At 41.1% G+C, this 16,534-nt stretch overlaps 1 protein-coding gene across 5 annotated transcripts in view; it reads right to left on the bottom strand.

Moving 5' to 3' along the window:
• The window catches only part of LOC129177354 (zinc finger protein 521), a 147,916-nt gene that overhangs the window by 11,354 nt on the left and 120,028 nt on the right, over nt 1–16,534 (bottom strand). For all 5 annotated transcript variants that reach the window (XM_054768405.1, XM_054768406.1, XM_054768403.1 and 2 more), the window contains one exon: nt 15,020–15,135. In XM_054768405.1, the coding sequence (XP_054624380.1) occupies nt 15,020–15,135 (116 nt within the window). The remainder of the gene's footprint in view (nt 1–15,019; nt 15,136–16,534) is intronic.

Here is a 16,534-nt window from a genome sequence, read left to right as displayed (position 1 = left end):
CTCTAATTAGACAGAGCGAGGGGGGAGGATGGCTGCCTGTCACTGGGAGGGAGATGGGGTCCGTGGGGTTCCGTGTGTCAGTCCCAGAAACAAAACACAATTAATCTCACATTTAACCACTTCAGTGACGGACACACTTTGACACCCCTTTTACACCACAACAACTCCACTACTAGACTGTTTTCTAACCTGCTACAATCTGCACTCATGTTTCACCACCAAATGGGAGCGCAAATCAGATGCCATTCATTGACTGACAGTGATAGTGCGAGCCTCCCTATATACAGTATATCCCTTTTTATAATTGAAGAGTTGCATTACTCCATATCTTATTAGAATTCACGAGGCAGAGAGTCACGTTTTCTACAACAGTTGAACCTCTAAGGTCAAGTTCCGGGATGCTGGTTCCCAATTTTTCCCATCGGCAAGAATGGAAATAGAAAAAGTCGGGGTCAAACATGGTTTCATTGAGACAGGGGTATCCAAACATTGAAGGGTGTGGGGGCCACTTTGATCGTCTTCAAATTGAAATTCATGAAACACACTCATTTCAAATCAATGTTGGTCGAGATATGCTAAACTTTTCAATAAATGTAAAGATAAAACAGCCTAGATCTCAGCTTTGTTGTATGAGCATAAATAAAGAAACCCTCTTGAAAGTGTTCATTTCTTCGTATTACTATTATTATTACCATTACTATTACAGTTGTTCCTCGCCACATCACACTTCAAACTTCACAGCTTCACTCTATCACGGTTTTTCAAATTAATTGATAAATTAAACAAATGAATTAATAAATCATCGCTGTTTTATGGTTGAGCATGGCCTTTGTTTGCTTTGGTTTGTTTTAAGAACAGAGATAATGGCAATACCGAAAAATAAACAGATCTCATTTGCAACTTTTTCCACCTCAAAGAAACAGGCTAAAACACTGAGATGAACAAATAAACATGGTAGGTGTGCAACAACAGTACCTTAATTTATTTACTGACACTGAAAGCAAGACAAACAACACAGGAAAACTGTCATGGTTGGCGCACATCAGACAAGTGCACCCACAATAGGAACAGCATGACTTGAAAAACAACTTGCCAAAATGCTAATTTAGCAGTCGATATCTTGCCTTAAAATTCACTGCCGGCATATAAAATGAAAAAGTGGAGGGTCATGTGCCCGGCGATTCTTTCCGTTGAGGACATCAAAGACGTCTCCCTGTTCAGAACTATAATAACAGGTCTGTTGCTGATTGGATTGGGTACTGCCCTGGTGTACAGTATCGCAGAATTCGGAAGACGGAGGTGGCAGTTCAATGCGCCCAACAGCTGCTTGTCATGATTGATGTGGTGGGTAAAGCCATGAGCACTCTGACTGTGACTATGAATCACAACAAGGAAAACATCTTGGAGAAGCTTTCGGCATTTCACGGGCAGATGGATCGATTGATCAACCAGAATGGACAAACACAGTAGCCAAGTCTATTGGAATGCGGCTACTCTCACTAACCCAAACAATCTAATTAATCTAAATTTTGGCCCCTCCCCCGGCACCGGCCTGACTAAGGTCACTGGAAGAACAACTCCTCCAGGAGATTGCTGCAGTGAGACGCTCTGGATTCCTCCCTCCCTTCTTTCACGGACACCTGTTGATTGTTGACTCTGTTTCGGGCCCGTTCGCGGTTATAGCGTGTTATGTGTTATAGCGATGACATTCTGTGGACTGGAGCAACACGATTATGCACGAGACGGAGCGACATCTCCAGGCCTACACCCACATGCATCCAAGGACACTCACGCACATGCACATATGCTACACAGACCCCCTCCCCACACACACACTCCCTTCACCCCACGCCTTTGCCGCTTCATCCCCCCAGTGCTGACAGGCGGGGTCCACAGCATGTGCCGAAATATGGCTACACCTACACCACCTTTTCCTCCTGCCCTGGTGCAAGTTTAGAGATTTTATGTAGTAAGTGTGCTTATTTGTGCCTATATTGCAGAGGTTTTTTTGACAGTCTCACACTGTACTAGGAGCACAGTTTTGGACTCTTGTTTTCCCCTTTCCTCTTACCATTTTATCACCCAGTCATCCTGTCCTGTCTACTCCCGTCATATTGTATGGTATGATGGATATGTATGGACAATTTCTCATGTACCTCTGTATAAGTGACAAATAAAGGCCATTCCATTCCATTATGTGAGACATGAACACACGTGTCTTTCTCTCTGTTATAAAGATGTAAAACAGCTAAAAATAGGCAGGTAATTCATGCACGTAATGGGACACACCTATTCTGCCTACAAAGCTCACTATTAAAACACCTCCCAAAACCTCCAACAATGTTTTATTGTTGTATATACATGCTGTCACCATTTAGTAACAGGCACATTCACAATAACATGTAATACTTACAGTATTTTGCTGTATTTTGGTCCTTTTAAGCATTAGCGGAACTTCCTTCCTGAGCGCATTGATTTCACATAGCAACATAGAAACAAACACTACACCTAGCATGAACTTTTCCAAACTCAAAAACAAAAATTCAGCAGCAGTAGCGGCAGCTCCAATATAGAGCATTACCTTTCGGTAGTGGTCTGAGGCAGTGTGTGGTGAAGCTGATCGCAAGCCAGCTAGCAGCTAGCCGGTGTAGTTTGGTGAGGTGTCACTACGCCATTAAAGTAGTTCTTTGGCGTAACAATGTTAATAACAATAATAACAACAATGCTGCCGTAGCTTGGTTAACATGCAGGTCACATTATCTAAATGGAGTGTTTTTGGTGGTTGTTGGAGGCTTTTTCAGAAGGCTTTATAGTTGCCATTACGTGCATTCCTAGTTGCCTCTTTTTAGCTGTTTTTATGTCTTCAGAACACACAGAAAAGAGAAAGACATGTGTGTACATGTCTCACATAGTTGATGATGGGCAAAATTCCCCAAAAAAGTGCAGTTTTCTTTTAAATGATATTCAGTGATGTTCAGTGATAATCCAGTGATGCAGGCGGTTGTCGCGTGATATGCAAGAAGCTGCTGGCACAAGTTGCACTTTACTTTCTAGAGTCATCCTTAAATTCTTTAAGAATCTTTAGCCTTTATAATTCCACATCTCCTCTCCTTTGGATTGTGCCCCTAAAGCGGGTGATTTTAATAATGTGTGTTAAGTATTAGTGATCGACCGGGCCGATATTCTACATTTTGACACATTTCTGCATCTGCCTTTTTAAAAATCTGACAGCTGATAATAGACCAATTTAAAACTGGGTTATTTTGGCTCTAATGCAGCCCAGCTTCGCTGTCTGCAGCTCTCTGGCTCCAGAATTGTCCCAACCACAGCACGACATGATTGCTTACACGCAGAACCATGTCACGGGTAAAAGCCAAAGCTGTGCATGCACGGTGCTCTCAGACACGCTGGAGAATAGAAAAACTTTTATGGGTGAAGAAGCTCAGTAGAGCAGATATATGTTTGGACGGTAAGTTAAGGCAGCAGACTCTCTTAAATGTATAACAAACATCCCAGTCACCTACAGTTCACAGCAACTGGTAATGTTACTGTGAGCCCCATAACGTTCTAGAAACATAAGCAGCTCTGCTCATTGCAGTAAATGATCTAGCTCGACTTTCATGTACCCTTTAACTGAATATATTTCACACAATATGTTTGCACACCTCGCATTACTTGCGTGAACCCTGATGGCAGACTACACCAAGTAAATGTCTGATCATTACCACACTACTGACACAGACATGACTACTGAATTGTAGTCATGTCTCGGAAATTTATGGGAGCAAGAGAAGCCGTCTCACTTGAGAGCACACTGAGCAGCTCTGTTTTTTGCACCACAATCTGTTGCTGCTTAAGTGGGACTACTACTATATTTGAGACTCATATTTTGGGACAAATTTTATTTGACTTTGCTTTATTTACTTTATCAAACTTCAGAAAGCTACTTATTTGAGTTAAATGAGTTAATAAGAGTTACATATGAGTTAATTTGAGGTAAATATGAGTTACACTTGTGTTAATATCAGGGAGCTATTTATTTATGAATTTTTTTATTTAACTTTATAAGACAAGCTGCTGAGCCTGGGAGCTCCCAGTTTTGAATCGAAGATGTCCGTTTTCTAAAATGTCGCAAATTTGAAAAGTTGTTTCATAAACACCTGCCTAAAGGTATTTAAAGGAAGTTAAAATTGGAGTTTGTATTATTCAAACTTTTGTCACCAATATTTTAGCTTTTGCTAGCAAATGGATGTCAGCTCCATATATCAGTTATCGGCCTCCTTGACTAGTAAAAATCGGTATCGGTAATGGCCCTGAAAAAAAAAAATCGGTCAATCTCTTGTATATATAGGTATTTTAGGTCTTTTTGTAAAAAACACGTCATTTTAAATTCTTTATTAGTGTAAATTAGGCTGTTTTTGCATCAGAATAGGCTTTTATAACAAAAAAAGACATCTTTGTAAAAAGGTATGCCCAGCAGCAGCCACGGCCATCCCCCATGTCGTCAGAATGATACAATCTTGATCATATGACATTTTTATACGATGCGACGGAGATATTGATAGTCAAATCAGACTCTGACGAATCAAATCGTCGAAGTGGACTGCTCTAAGACAATCCCCGTCTTAGTAAACACATATGCATGTTTATTACCAAGCGCAAAGAGCAAGTGGAGCGTGGAGGTTATGATTTTGCCGCCGTTTATCTGTTTGTTTGTGTTCAAAATAACTTGAAAAGTTCTGAATGTATTTGTATGAAAATTCCAGGAATTGTCAGAAATGGATTCCAGGAATTCCAGGAATTGTCAGAAATATGTAAAAAGTGAAATACAGAACAAGTTTCTAACAGGTTCTACAAAATATCAAAGACTGATCCAAAACATGTAGGATTATTATTTTGGTGTGAGTCACAATATGGCGGAAACTATGGCGCTTGGCTGAGTGCTTTCTAGTTTTACATATTAAATGAAGCATTTTCAAGCATAAAAATGACTAAATGAACTAAAATACAAATATAAGACTTTCAGAAAACGCATTGAAAGACACAATATGTAGTACTCTAAACTGGTCACTAGATGTCAGTAATTTTACTGTGCTGTAATGTTGATGTTGTAAATTCTGACACACCTCGATGTTATGTTATTGGTGGAAAAGGAGGAAGTGATGTGGGAGAGAGAGTGTGGGAGCTCAACTGTGTTCTGTGTTGGAAATGAGTACTCCTATTGGCGTTACGGTTGGCAATACAATTTAGAAAAATGTCAGACTTTTTAGAATTACATTACATTGGCCACTGCAAGAAGTCCCAGAAGAAAAAAACAAAGAAACAAGGAGCTCTTTAGAAGGTTGTAAACACGTTTTGCTCTACAAACATATACGATTTATAAATAAGGAATCCTCATTCGTGGAAATTCACTTATCACAGTCGAGTCTGGAACCAATTCACCGCAACAAACAAGGGAACACTGTATTATTGTTATTATTTTGGCCACTAAATCTCTTTAACATACTCAAAAACGTGCCAAATTTTGTGAACATGTGTATTCTGACAAAAATTGTTCACGTTTATGATAAAGCACGAAGGCACGAAAATCATCAAAGACCTTATACAGATGGTCCTGCGGTTCAGTATTTTGGTCTTCGTGGTTACGTACGCACTCCCGTAAATTAATCACGCACAGCTACACCACTGTCTACACCAGTCTGTGGCGACCATCATTAGATAAAGATGGTACTGTAACCCTCGAGGAAAAAGCTTCTTGAGACGTCATCTGTACTTCTGTGAAGAAGGTGTCGGACGTTTCGCTCCTCATCCAAAGAGCTTCGTCGAACAATAGATGCTAAAGAGCCAGTATCAGAGTCGTTCATACCCAATTCAGGGAGCGACACTTCCCTTTTATCGGAGGTGTTAACAGCAGGATAGGATTATACCACTACTCCACCCAGGCTTAGTGTAAGGAACCAATAGTAGGAGGGTGTTGGCACACCAATTCCGCCCACTCTTACTGTATTTAAGGCCTAAGCTACCAGCACTTATTAGTTCACTGACGAAGCTCTTCGGATGAGGAGCGAAACGTCCGACACCTTCTTCACAGAAGTACAGATGACGTCTCAAGAAGCCTTTTCCTCGATGGACAACTCCTGTACGACTGAGAGCCTACACAGATGGTACTGTAACGTCTGCTTGAATTTTGTAGGGATCACCGGGAGCTGATTGATCAACAATCTCTTTATTGCAAGAACAAAACAGGCGACTGTCGGCCTAACAACACCAAAACATCATCAGCAAACTCAACTGTCCTCTCCTTGGAGCCATCCTCCTCCTGCACCCACACACACACAGTCAGGACTCGCGTTCGACTCACTAGTTGTCGCGTTCATTGCCAGTCGGAAATCACAAACGTCTTTAATACAACACATAACTGTCAGGTTGCCGCAGTATTTGTGAGCATGTTAAAGGGTCTGCTCCAATAGCGACAGTAATAGCAAAGTGTAGAAGTCTTACTATTGAGATCAACACATTGCTAGTGCTCTGGCTTTTTTTTCATACTTATTATAATGTATATTTTATGCTTACTCTTTTTTATTTATTATTTTTTATTACTTTATTACTGTTTCATTCGATTCTTGCATTTAGTGTTTGATTACTGTATTTGATGTCCTTCATGTGTTCTGTGTAGAGTGTGAGTGATTTAGGACATATGCACTCCGAGCAGCACTTTGGACACCCCTGGATTAAGAGGAGCCATAAGACCCCATAGGCAATTATGTATTTCTGCAAGTATATATTTATAATTATGTTATTGTCCAATCAGCTTGCTCTATACTGCTCACAGCCATTAGGGGGCATATTTGTATGCTACCAGGGGATTGCTTTGATATGTTATTTTTACTATTGTTCTTATGCTGTTTAATGTTGCCTTTGAAAATTAATAGACTTGACAGCAAATTAAATGTATTGCGTATTTCCTGAGAAGCACTAAAAACAAATAATCATTCCTCCCATTTGCTAGAAAAGTCAAGTGAGAAAGTGAAGACTATGTGTTTGAGGAAGAGATGCGCTGATGGATTCGGGCACAGTGCACTGAGCATCTCCTCTTTGTTTGGGTTTAACTTTCCCTTGTGGTGCAACAGAAGAAAAAAAGCAAGCTCAAAAGCTTCTGGGAGTTTTTGTCATGTCTCCCCCCAGACAATGTGTTTGCATGCACTTATCACACCCTGGGAGAGAGCGGCACAAAGACAAACACACACATTCGTGAGCACGCTGAGAGGGAGAATATCCTCCCAGGATCATGAGGTCTGTCATGCTGTCTAATTCTGATCCACCTACAAAACTAGAACGCCACAATGGTGACACATCACTCGCCAGCTGAGGGTGGTTATGTCCCCATTTGCATCGCCAACTAATGCGTGTACACTGTTGTAGATAATTATAAATAAACTTAAATATTAACGATGGCTCCCTCACAAGCACGTTTTTCTCCTCATTCATTGTTCTTTTATTGCCTTTTTTTTGGGCCCTGCGACATTTTGAAATGGTGACAGTATCACCTGGGGTGATGAAGAAGAAAACAAGTTGTCATATAAAAGAGAAAAAAATACATATACAACTTTCAAAAGCGTGAAGAGCTGTCACAGTCGGATAGATCAAGATATTCCGGGGAAATGGGGTGTTTGAAAGGCGCTTAGGGACAAACACAGCAAGCTTTGCTTTTGTGTGACACGTTTGGGACGCAGGGCATTTGGGGTGTTTTTGGGGGCGTGTTTTAAAATTCAGTCAACTTCATGGGGACTTTGGTGTCTGTGCTTCACACTGAGTAAACTGCGGCATGCAAAGAGTTCATTCAAGGCAATGGTGTTAAAAAAAAGAGAGCGATCATTGAGTGAATACAGAGAGACACTCACTATTGCTATTAAACATCAAAAGTTGAGTAAGATCAGGTTTATACTAATGACATCTGAAGCACATTTTGTTACGATATGCTACGATACAGCCCTCAATTCACTTCTGTCTTTGGCAAACCTCCATGGCAACAACATGTGGCCTACACGCACACCGCATTCATTCATTCTTCAACACATTTACTGGCTGTACACCAATGGTTCTCAATTATTTTCTGTCATGCCCCCTATACTATTGAGAAACTAATAATATCTATTTATTTATCTGTATTGTACAGACTGAATTCAAAAATGCAACAAAATGGGGAGCTGTGAAGCACACAAGCGTATTCAAGAGTCAAATTGCATTTTGACTACAATACATTTGTACATGTTGGCAGGTCTGCCCTAACATTGAAAGTACTCCCTGCCTCTCAGGCCCCCCTGACTTCAACACAGTTCAACACGTCCCCCCAGAGGGACCGGCCCCACTTTTTGAGAAGCACTGCTGTATACCCTCGCTTTAGAATGTAATACCGCATTATTGCAACTTTATGTGTTTAGGAGTTGTTTCTATTCTACAAGGCTGTGGTTATCATTAATAATTGGTGAGAGGACAGATCTCATTGATTGCAGAAGTTCTTCCGTGCCCATAATAATACTCGCGCAGAAGCAAACACACCTCGTGTTCTGGCTTTGCGGATTATTTTCAGTTGTTCTGTTTTTACTACGCATGGTGGTGGCTATCAATAATAACTGGAAAGAAGGATTTCAGCAATTGTATGACACATCTACTGTACGTTGGGTATCAAATGTGTAACTGTGCATATTTATTTTATTAGGTAGAGCAGTGTTTCCCAACCTTTTTTGTCTTGTGCACCCCCAGAGCCTGGTGAGTGCCCCCTCACTCATACGTGTTGATAATTCTCCAAAAGTAGAATGTAACGCAACTAGGGATGTCAAATATAGTGCGTTAACGGCAGTAACTAATTTATTTAATGAATGAAGTTAACATTTTTAGAGTAATTAACGCATGCGCATTATGTCAGGCCACACCTCTCGGTCTTGACGGCAGACAGAAGCATAGTGTCGTGTCCCCACACAGTCCCACAGAGTCTGATGCTCTTTTCTAACTTCATTCTGCCCTGAACAGCTCAACAATAGTGCAATTCCAGCACCATATACTGTATCTCCAACTCACCAACACGTCTCTAGTCCTCCTCGGAATGACACTTCCTCACTGCATTCACGGACACTACAACTACAGTATATCATTATCATGCATGGATGTGTGGTCTAAATAAACAGAAAGACAAAGAAAAACAATAAGTGTATATTCTTATCACTCACTAACGTAAGTCGTTATTGCGGAAGTACAATTTGGTGAATTTAAGTATGCACAGAAACCCCACAAAATAAATCTAGACTCAAAACATGTTAACTCAACTTAAATTCCATCTTTCCTTCCGTCTTTGAACGGAACTCTTTATGGCTCGTAATATTTTCAGACATGTGCGTTATCTTTTAGCTTCATTAAAACATTTTTTTTGGAGCTGTGAATACATACAAATATATATAATTGTGTGCTGTCTTTTATCTGTTTGTTCATTAATCTTTTTGTTCATGACATATAGGTAAAATGGGCATGTTTCCAATACAGTTACAAATGGTAATTGATCATGAATCATTAATTTGAAAACTGTGATTAATTTGATTCGATTTTTTAATAATTTGACAGCCCCAAACATGATCATTAAATGAAAATTATTTAATGTCAGCTCCTTAATTTAGACATTTAATTCTCAGGCATGTTAACTCAAATTCAATACAATTTATTTACAACAAACTCATACAATTAATTAAACAAAATAAATAAGTAATAAAAATAAATTCATACAAAATCAAAATAAATAATAAATCTGTCCGGGTTTCTGCTCGCAGGTAGTGGCTGTTATGATTTCGGTGCAGCTGTGTCACAGGTTATTGTCTCCCTGGAGAAACTTCCATTTTATTGTCTGGCTTAATATGAAATGACTGAAAATATTTATTTATCATCCTGGAAATAATTTATTCAATGTTTCCACGTACCCCCTTCAGTTTGTTGCGTACCACTAGGAGTACGCGTACCCCTGGTTGGGAATCACTGATGTAGAACATCTCAGTTGTGTTGTAGATATTTATACAATAGTGTTCCCTCGCTCCATCGTGGTTCACCTTTCGTGGAGTCACTGTTTCGCAGATGTATTTTAGTGCTTTATCTGGACAGCATATGAACGCTGTTACAGGTCTAGCCTAGCCCTTTAAGAAGAATTGCATTGTGGGAAGTTGAGTGTTGTAGCTCTGTGATTTAGCAGGAGGCTGTGGTGTCTCTCTATTGTCTCTCTTCTGTCTGCACCGCCCATTGCCTTCTGTGTCCTGATTGGCTGTACGCCATTGCCAATCAATCTCCTTCGCGCCGTCTCTTCTTGTGGTCATGGCTACCAAACTAGCTAATCGTGTGAGATGCTTGCTAACCGCAAATACTGTAAACAATAGAAGAAATAGAAGAAACTAACCGCGTGTGACTCTGAAGGCTGTATGGTTGCAAGTTTTCTCCCCGACAAAGCCCACGTCGATGAAACGTTTTGCACCCAAAAGGCAGAGGAAGCCAGCCATCACACAAAAAGATGGACTTCTGGACATGCTGAAGGAAGGCAGAAGTTACGCGGCAATGGGGCGCCATTACAGAATAAATGAATCTTCAGTTTAAGGAGGAGAAAAATACGAAGACAGGAGCAAAATGTTTTAACAAGGATACAAAATCGCTACAGTGGAACAAAGAGGCACGGTCAGAGGAGTGAATACGCGTGAGTCACTTAATAATTTATTGTGTCCAACCTCGTAGGTTGATCATTAAAATTTGAAATTTTAACTTTGGGAGTGTTTAAACGAGAGAAATGTGAGCAAGTGTTAATGCCTGTCTGAGAAAAGTGTATGGTGAGGGGTTTTACAGCCTTAAAACATATATAATAATTGTAAAAAAAATAAAGTTGGATACCTTGTGGATTTCACTTTTTGCTGGCTATTATGGGAAACTATCCCCCGCGATAAACGAGGGAGCGCTGTAATGGCTGTCTGTGTGTTGAATCATGTTCAGTACATATTAAATCTATACTGCTATACACACTGTACACTGACAACTAAAGTACATTTCTGTTTTATTGTAGTATCCCTTGAGACGATATCCTATAATAAAAATGCTTGCAGAAAAATTAGATACTGTATATAATAAGATCATTATCAATGCAAAAATCATAGCGTGTACATGCTCACTCCCTTATTTCTCTCTAGCCGTCCATCTCTCACCCTCCTTATTTTCCATGCCGGACAAGACGCTACGTGGCTGTTTACACTGACCTGGTGACTGCAAAGCCTATAAATACGCTTAATTAAAACACTGGAATTGGTCACAGTTTGGCAATCATGGTCATCACACAGGGAGAGGAGAATCTCATTTGAGCAGAACATGATGTAGATATGCATACACTCGTCACTCTGCAGCACTCATTAAGACCACGGATACTTCTGGATTGCCTATGACGGAATCCTTTTAAAAGGCTCCAATTAAGGTAGGTGTCCTGTGAGCGTCTTAAGGGAGGGAGACAAGGAGGAAGAAGGCATGCAGTTGCCCTAACACCCATACCTCAATCACAATACGACTTAAAACATAATTTCCAAATGAAATTGTAGGATGGGGGAATAAAAGACAGCCAAGCTTGAGGGGGATATGAAATTAAAAGTAATAGCGAAATAAGATTTGCCAATTGTCTGCCATCTCACTGCGAGGCCTTTGTGAAATTTCCTGTCTTATCTTATCTTGACATGCAAAAATGAAATACGTTAGAAAGAAACAGCAATATAACATTAGATTGGGCAATTGTTGGCAAACTTGCAAGGCTTTTGTGAACTTTCATGTTTGAGGTTTGAGCTCCACAAGTAGAAAACGTCCTCCAGTTTCCTTTCTAATATTGGCATGTAAAAATAGACTACTGTATGTTGAACTCTGTGTCCTGCACAAAATGTGAATAGAAGACTGCCTTCGTGTTTTGTAATGTTAACAATGTAGCCCTTGAACACTGCTGTAGTCCACGAAGGATCGCTGGCTGATTGGGAGAAATGCGTCCAAACGCTGCCCTGCTAGACCGCATTGCTGCAGAAACCAAACTTCTGTGCTTCTCCTCAAAGCGCCTGCAGATTTAAGCTGAGGCTAATACCGTGCACCCATCAGTTAATGAATCTGCCTAATTAATCCAGCCTAACAGCATGGCGGGGTATATGGAGACACGCACTGTATCTGAAGCGCGAAGTTTGTTATCAGGTCTTGCTTTGCAATGTGGCTTTTGCCAGCGCCCGAGAACATTTTTTATGTCTCATAAGAGTTACTGAGAGGTTCTATTGTAGCATGTACAGTATGTGTCTTGCTGCAGCTAAGGGTCAGAGAGAGCCTTTCTGCCCTCCCCATCAGCACCTCATGAAATATCTAGTTCTATATTTTAATGGGGTGAGGGCGTAGAGGGTGAGGATTATATGAGCATCGCAGAATGAGGATGAGGAGGGCCTCTGGAGAGCTATGAAAGCAATGGTGGTACATGCATCTGACTGCTATTGTTTTGCCTGTGAAGGTAGGAGATTATTCTCCTTTGGTATGTGGATTCCAGGCCACAGTGGACCAGGAGTCAGTCAATCTGACCACTCTGAGGGAGACTGCTGGGCGGGGGGTCCTAGGAGGGCTGATTAGACTGATGCACTCACATCATCCATCTCGACAGGCTTGGTGAAAATTGGCTAGGCCCCCTTACAGGATAGAGTTCACCAAGGTGGGGAGGAGGCGGCTATAAGGCGTTGCGCTGGATACCTGTCACAGCCTTTTGGTCCCTTCCAGGATCTCAGCAGCAAATTAATAAAATATTCCTCCTGCTTCTCTTTCCCTCTACCTGCTCAGCCGCATCTTTTTTCCCCCAGCCCGTGCCGCCCTTTGACCCATGCATCTACGGCGAGAGATGAGGAGCCCGGGCGGCCAGTGAGCAGGCCAAAGAGTCAGCGAGAAAGTCCGAAGTAGACACCCACAGCTTCCACTTCTCGCACTGCTGGAAGACAATTCAACTTCACACAGACTGACAAAGGAGCACCCCCCCGTGTCAAGGAGACATTGTACACGGGAAGTTAGACAACAACTCAAAACTGCACCATGTTGCATTTTAGATAAAGACTTACCAAGCACACAGCATAGCAAATCAGCCAGATACTGTACACGTGTTTTCTATACGTGCTGTTAATGATGAACTCACTAGAGAGCGTCCCATGTACAGGTTAACTATAATGATCATCTTTTCTCCCCCTCACCATTACATTCCCTTCATAAGAAAGCGCCACCGGTCTGTCATTTTATGCTCTAATCTCCTCGTGCAACGTGTAAAACAATGTAATCATACATAGAACTGCCCCTCAGGGACATGAGGATCACTGTGCCGAAATAGATGTCAAAGCACAACTCTACTAGTTCTTCCAGCATCCCTTCTTTATACTGGACTTGTTTGTGTGCGGCTTAATAGCAACATTTTGTCTTACATAAATGTAGTATGGATGTGCATAATTAAAGCAAATGAGGAGGAGGGGTGGAGTTTATGGCTGCAAACAGCAGAGGCATTGTTGAGTCAGTCTCAAGTAGTTAGTTGCTTAGTTAGCTTAATGACAGCGCCACCATGTGGTGTATTTGTAAAATAATAAATAATAATACCTGTTTAGCCAAATGTCCACTCTTCAACTCTGTTTGCAGAGGTTCAGGATTAGGAGAGTTATCTTATACCAACAAATACAAACAGAAAGTTGGGACAACACAAGGAGTTCAGAACTTTTAGAGAAGGAGACTCCCATCACATTAAATCTAATAACAATAAATACTGTAACAGAGACTTCGGTTTTTTAAACACATTTTTTATTTTATTTTTACCATTTTTTTAAAATCTTATTTTATGTCCCCAATTTATCTACTGTACAAGCTACGTCAGCTACTGGATGTCTGAATTTCCCTCAAGATCAGTAATCCATCTGTCTATCTTCGTTAATTCCCACATAGCTGATCAAGTAAATGTTGCCCAATACCCTTCCGTATATCCATGTATTTGGTTCTCTTGGATCCAGGAGAAATTCTGGGTCAGGATGAATATATTTAAGCCAGTGAGTCACTGAGTCACATGTGTCAGCTCAACTGTTTGAGAGTATTTACAGACACCAGAGGAACCTATTACCTGAGAAAATGTGCTGACCCTGTAGCCCCAATATTGTAGTAAATAATCCAAGACTGCACTTGTTTAATTCAAATGACCATCAGATAACAATCACATTCACCTTCCCCCTGGCACACAGCTTCTGCTGGGTTTATAAAGTGGACCTCCTTATGGAAATGCATGATGATCAGTCAGCAGCCATGCTCTGGCAACACTCTAATCCCAGTTTGGCTTGGAGAACAGCACCATATCGTCTTTCTGTTTGCCCTCTCTGGCAAATTAAGGAAAATGCCGGTGATTAGACTATGTGGTTTATACGCTAAGATTTTAATGATTCATCTTCAAACGGTAATAAAAAAATGATGCCATGTGCACCATGGAGAATCCCCCAAACACAACAGAGCTGCTAAAAAAAACTGCTCACCAATAAAATAATAAGGTCTGTTTCATTTTTTCACACTCCCTGAGGAGCAAGGAGGGAGGGAGGGAAGATTGCTTGAAAATGGATTATCTCTCTAACACTGCGAGTTCAGAAGTCCAACTAGTAACTTTGTTGAAGGGCAGATATGGCCTCCCCTGAGGACAAAGCTCATATTTAGCCACGAGGCCTCCTCTGTGATTAGGAGGGAAGATGCAGCCATATTGACTCAGTGTTTTTTTGCCTCTGCACTGAGCGTAATTACCTCTTCAAAAACGAGCATTCCGCTAATCCCCTAATTCCAGATATTTTACTGTTCAGACGGTCTAATAAGCAAATCAAATCATATCTGGGAATCACAAATGAGTTTTCCAACGGACTGAAATCATTTCTCCTCTGATCTGCAAACCGTGAGGAGTGGAAGGGAGTGAATTGTCGGTTCCCGGATTGAGGCTCACCTGTAATTCCGTCTGGAAGAAGAACTTCTGAGGGCACTGCGAGCAGTCGTAGATCTTATCTTCCTGGCCGTGAGCAGAGAAGATGTGCTGCTGAAGCTTGTTGGCCTGCACGAACACTGCATGTGTACAAACAGAAGAAGAAAAATCATTAGGCTGGTTCAAAAGGCATAGTTTTTATAATGGCTCAAATCTGGATGCAAGCCATGGTAACATCTAGTGTTTTAGACATTTGTGATGTTCATGTGTAATCGCACATTTGTCACATGTCACATGTTTTTTCAGGTGTTCAGTCAGTGGTGTCAAGATTTTGTGCATGCAGTCATTAGGCCTCATTCACGAACATCTTCTTAAAAGTCTTCTTAAGAAGTGTACTTAAGAAGGCGCGGGTTGGAAACTGCGCCACATTCACGACACGTTCTTAAGTAGGGATAATCGTTCACACCGGTGTTCTTAGGTTGATGAATGCCAACGGGGATGCCCGTGCATGTGAGGCCTAATTTGCATAGGTCACCGCCTATTATTTTCTATATAAGGTAAAAAATGTGCCGTGCGCAACAGGCACCTGGAGGCGGAGATGGCAACGCGGGCAAGACTGTGGAGCAGCTGGACAACAAACAGAAGAAAAACTTCAATTGTACTGAAATAGAGGTGCTTTTACAAGGAGTGACCGAACACAAGACCACCTTATTTTCACGTGTATCCACCGGTCATCAGGCCATCCAGAAAGAGTCGGCATGGAGCACCATTGCAGGAAACATAAATGCCGTTTCCACGGAGAAACGCACCACCGCAGAGGTTAAAAAGAAGTGTTTTGACTTAAAATAGACTCAAAAAAAAGATTAGACTGCACCGGAGGGATCTGGAGGAAAATCAATCAGAAACCAAACCATTTCGGAAACTCTAGAAAATATTTACACAATCATGATGGAAAAATAAAGTCAAAATACATAGTTTGTGTGTGACAATTTATTTTTTCTGTGGTTACATTTGATTAGACGCTGCCTAGTTAATACAGCAGCCCCGTGCTCTGGCTCAAGACGTGGCTGGGGGCGCATGTCGTTATCTGGGAGTGCTACGTGCACAATAGGCACACCACGTTTCATTGCGATGTTATTCTGATGATCCTGCACACCTGCAAGAACAGAGAGGGAAGCCTGAAGCCTGAAGCGGGACATCAAATATTCGTTGCTTTCAGCAAATAAATCTAATGGTCCCTTTACATTCTCTCTCTGTGCAGCGCACGTCCAGCCAGCTACTTTTTTTTTGATGAATTGGGATTTGAATATATATTTATCGATGGAGTATATTTTAGTTGTTTCAATGATAAATAATTGTTGGGATATTTTATTTGCACTACATTTTTTTGGATCAGGTTGCAAAATCCATCATGAGGGCGATTGCGCATTGAAAGTGAAAGCTTTGCTTGTGCGTAAGAGTCCTCCTGAGCGTTCGTAGAATTTCTTCTTAAATCTAAGAACTGTGAGTTAAGAACACGTTTCGTGAATGCCAAAAATC

This window comes from Dunckerocampus dactyliophorus, chromosome 2 (assembly GCF_027744805.1).
Source record: "Dunckerocampus dactyliophorus isolate RoL2022-P2 chromosome 2, RoL_Ddac_1.1, whole genome shotgun sequence".
Lineage (NCBI taxonomy): Eukaryota > Metazoa > Chordata > Actinopteri > Syngnathiformes > Syngnathidae > Dunckerocampus > Dunckerocampus dactyliophorus.
This window is presented reverse-complemented; position numbering and strand designations above follow the sequence as displayed.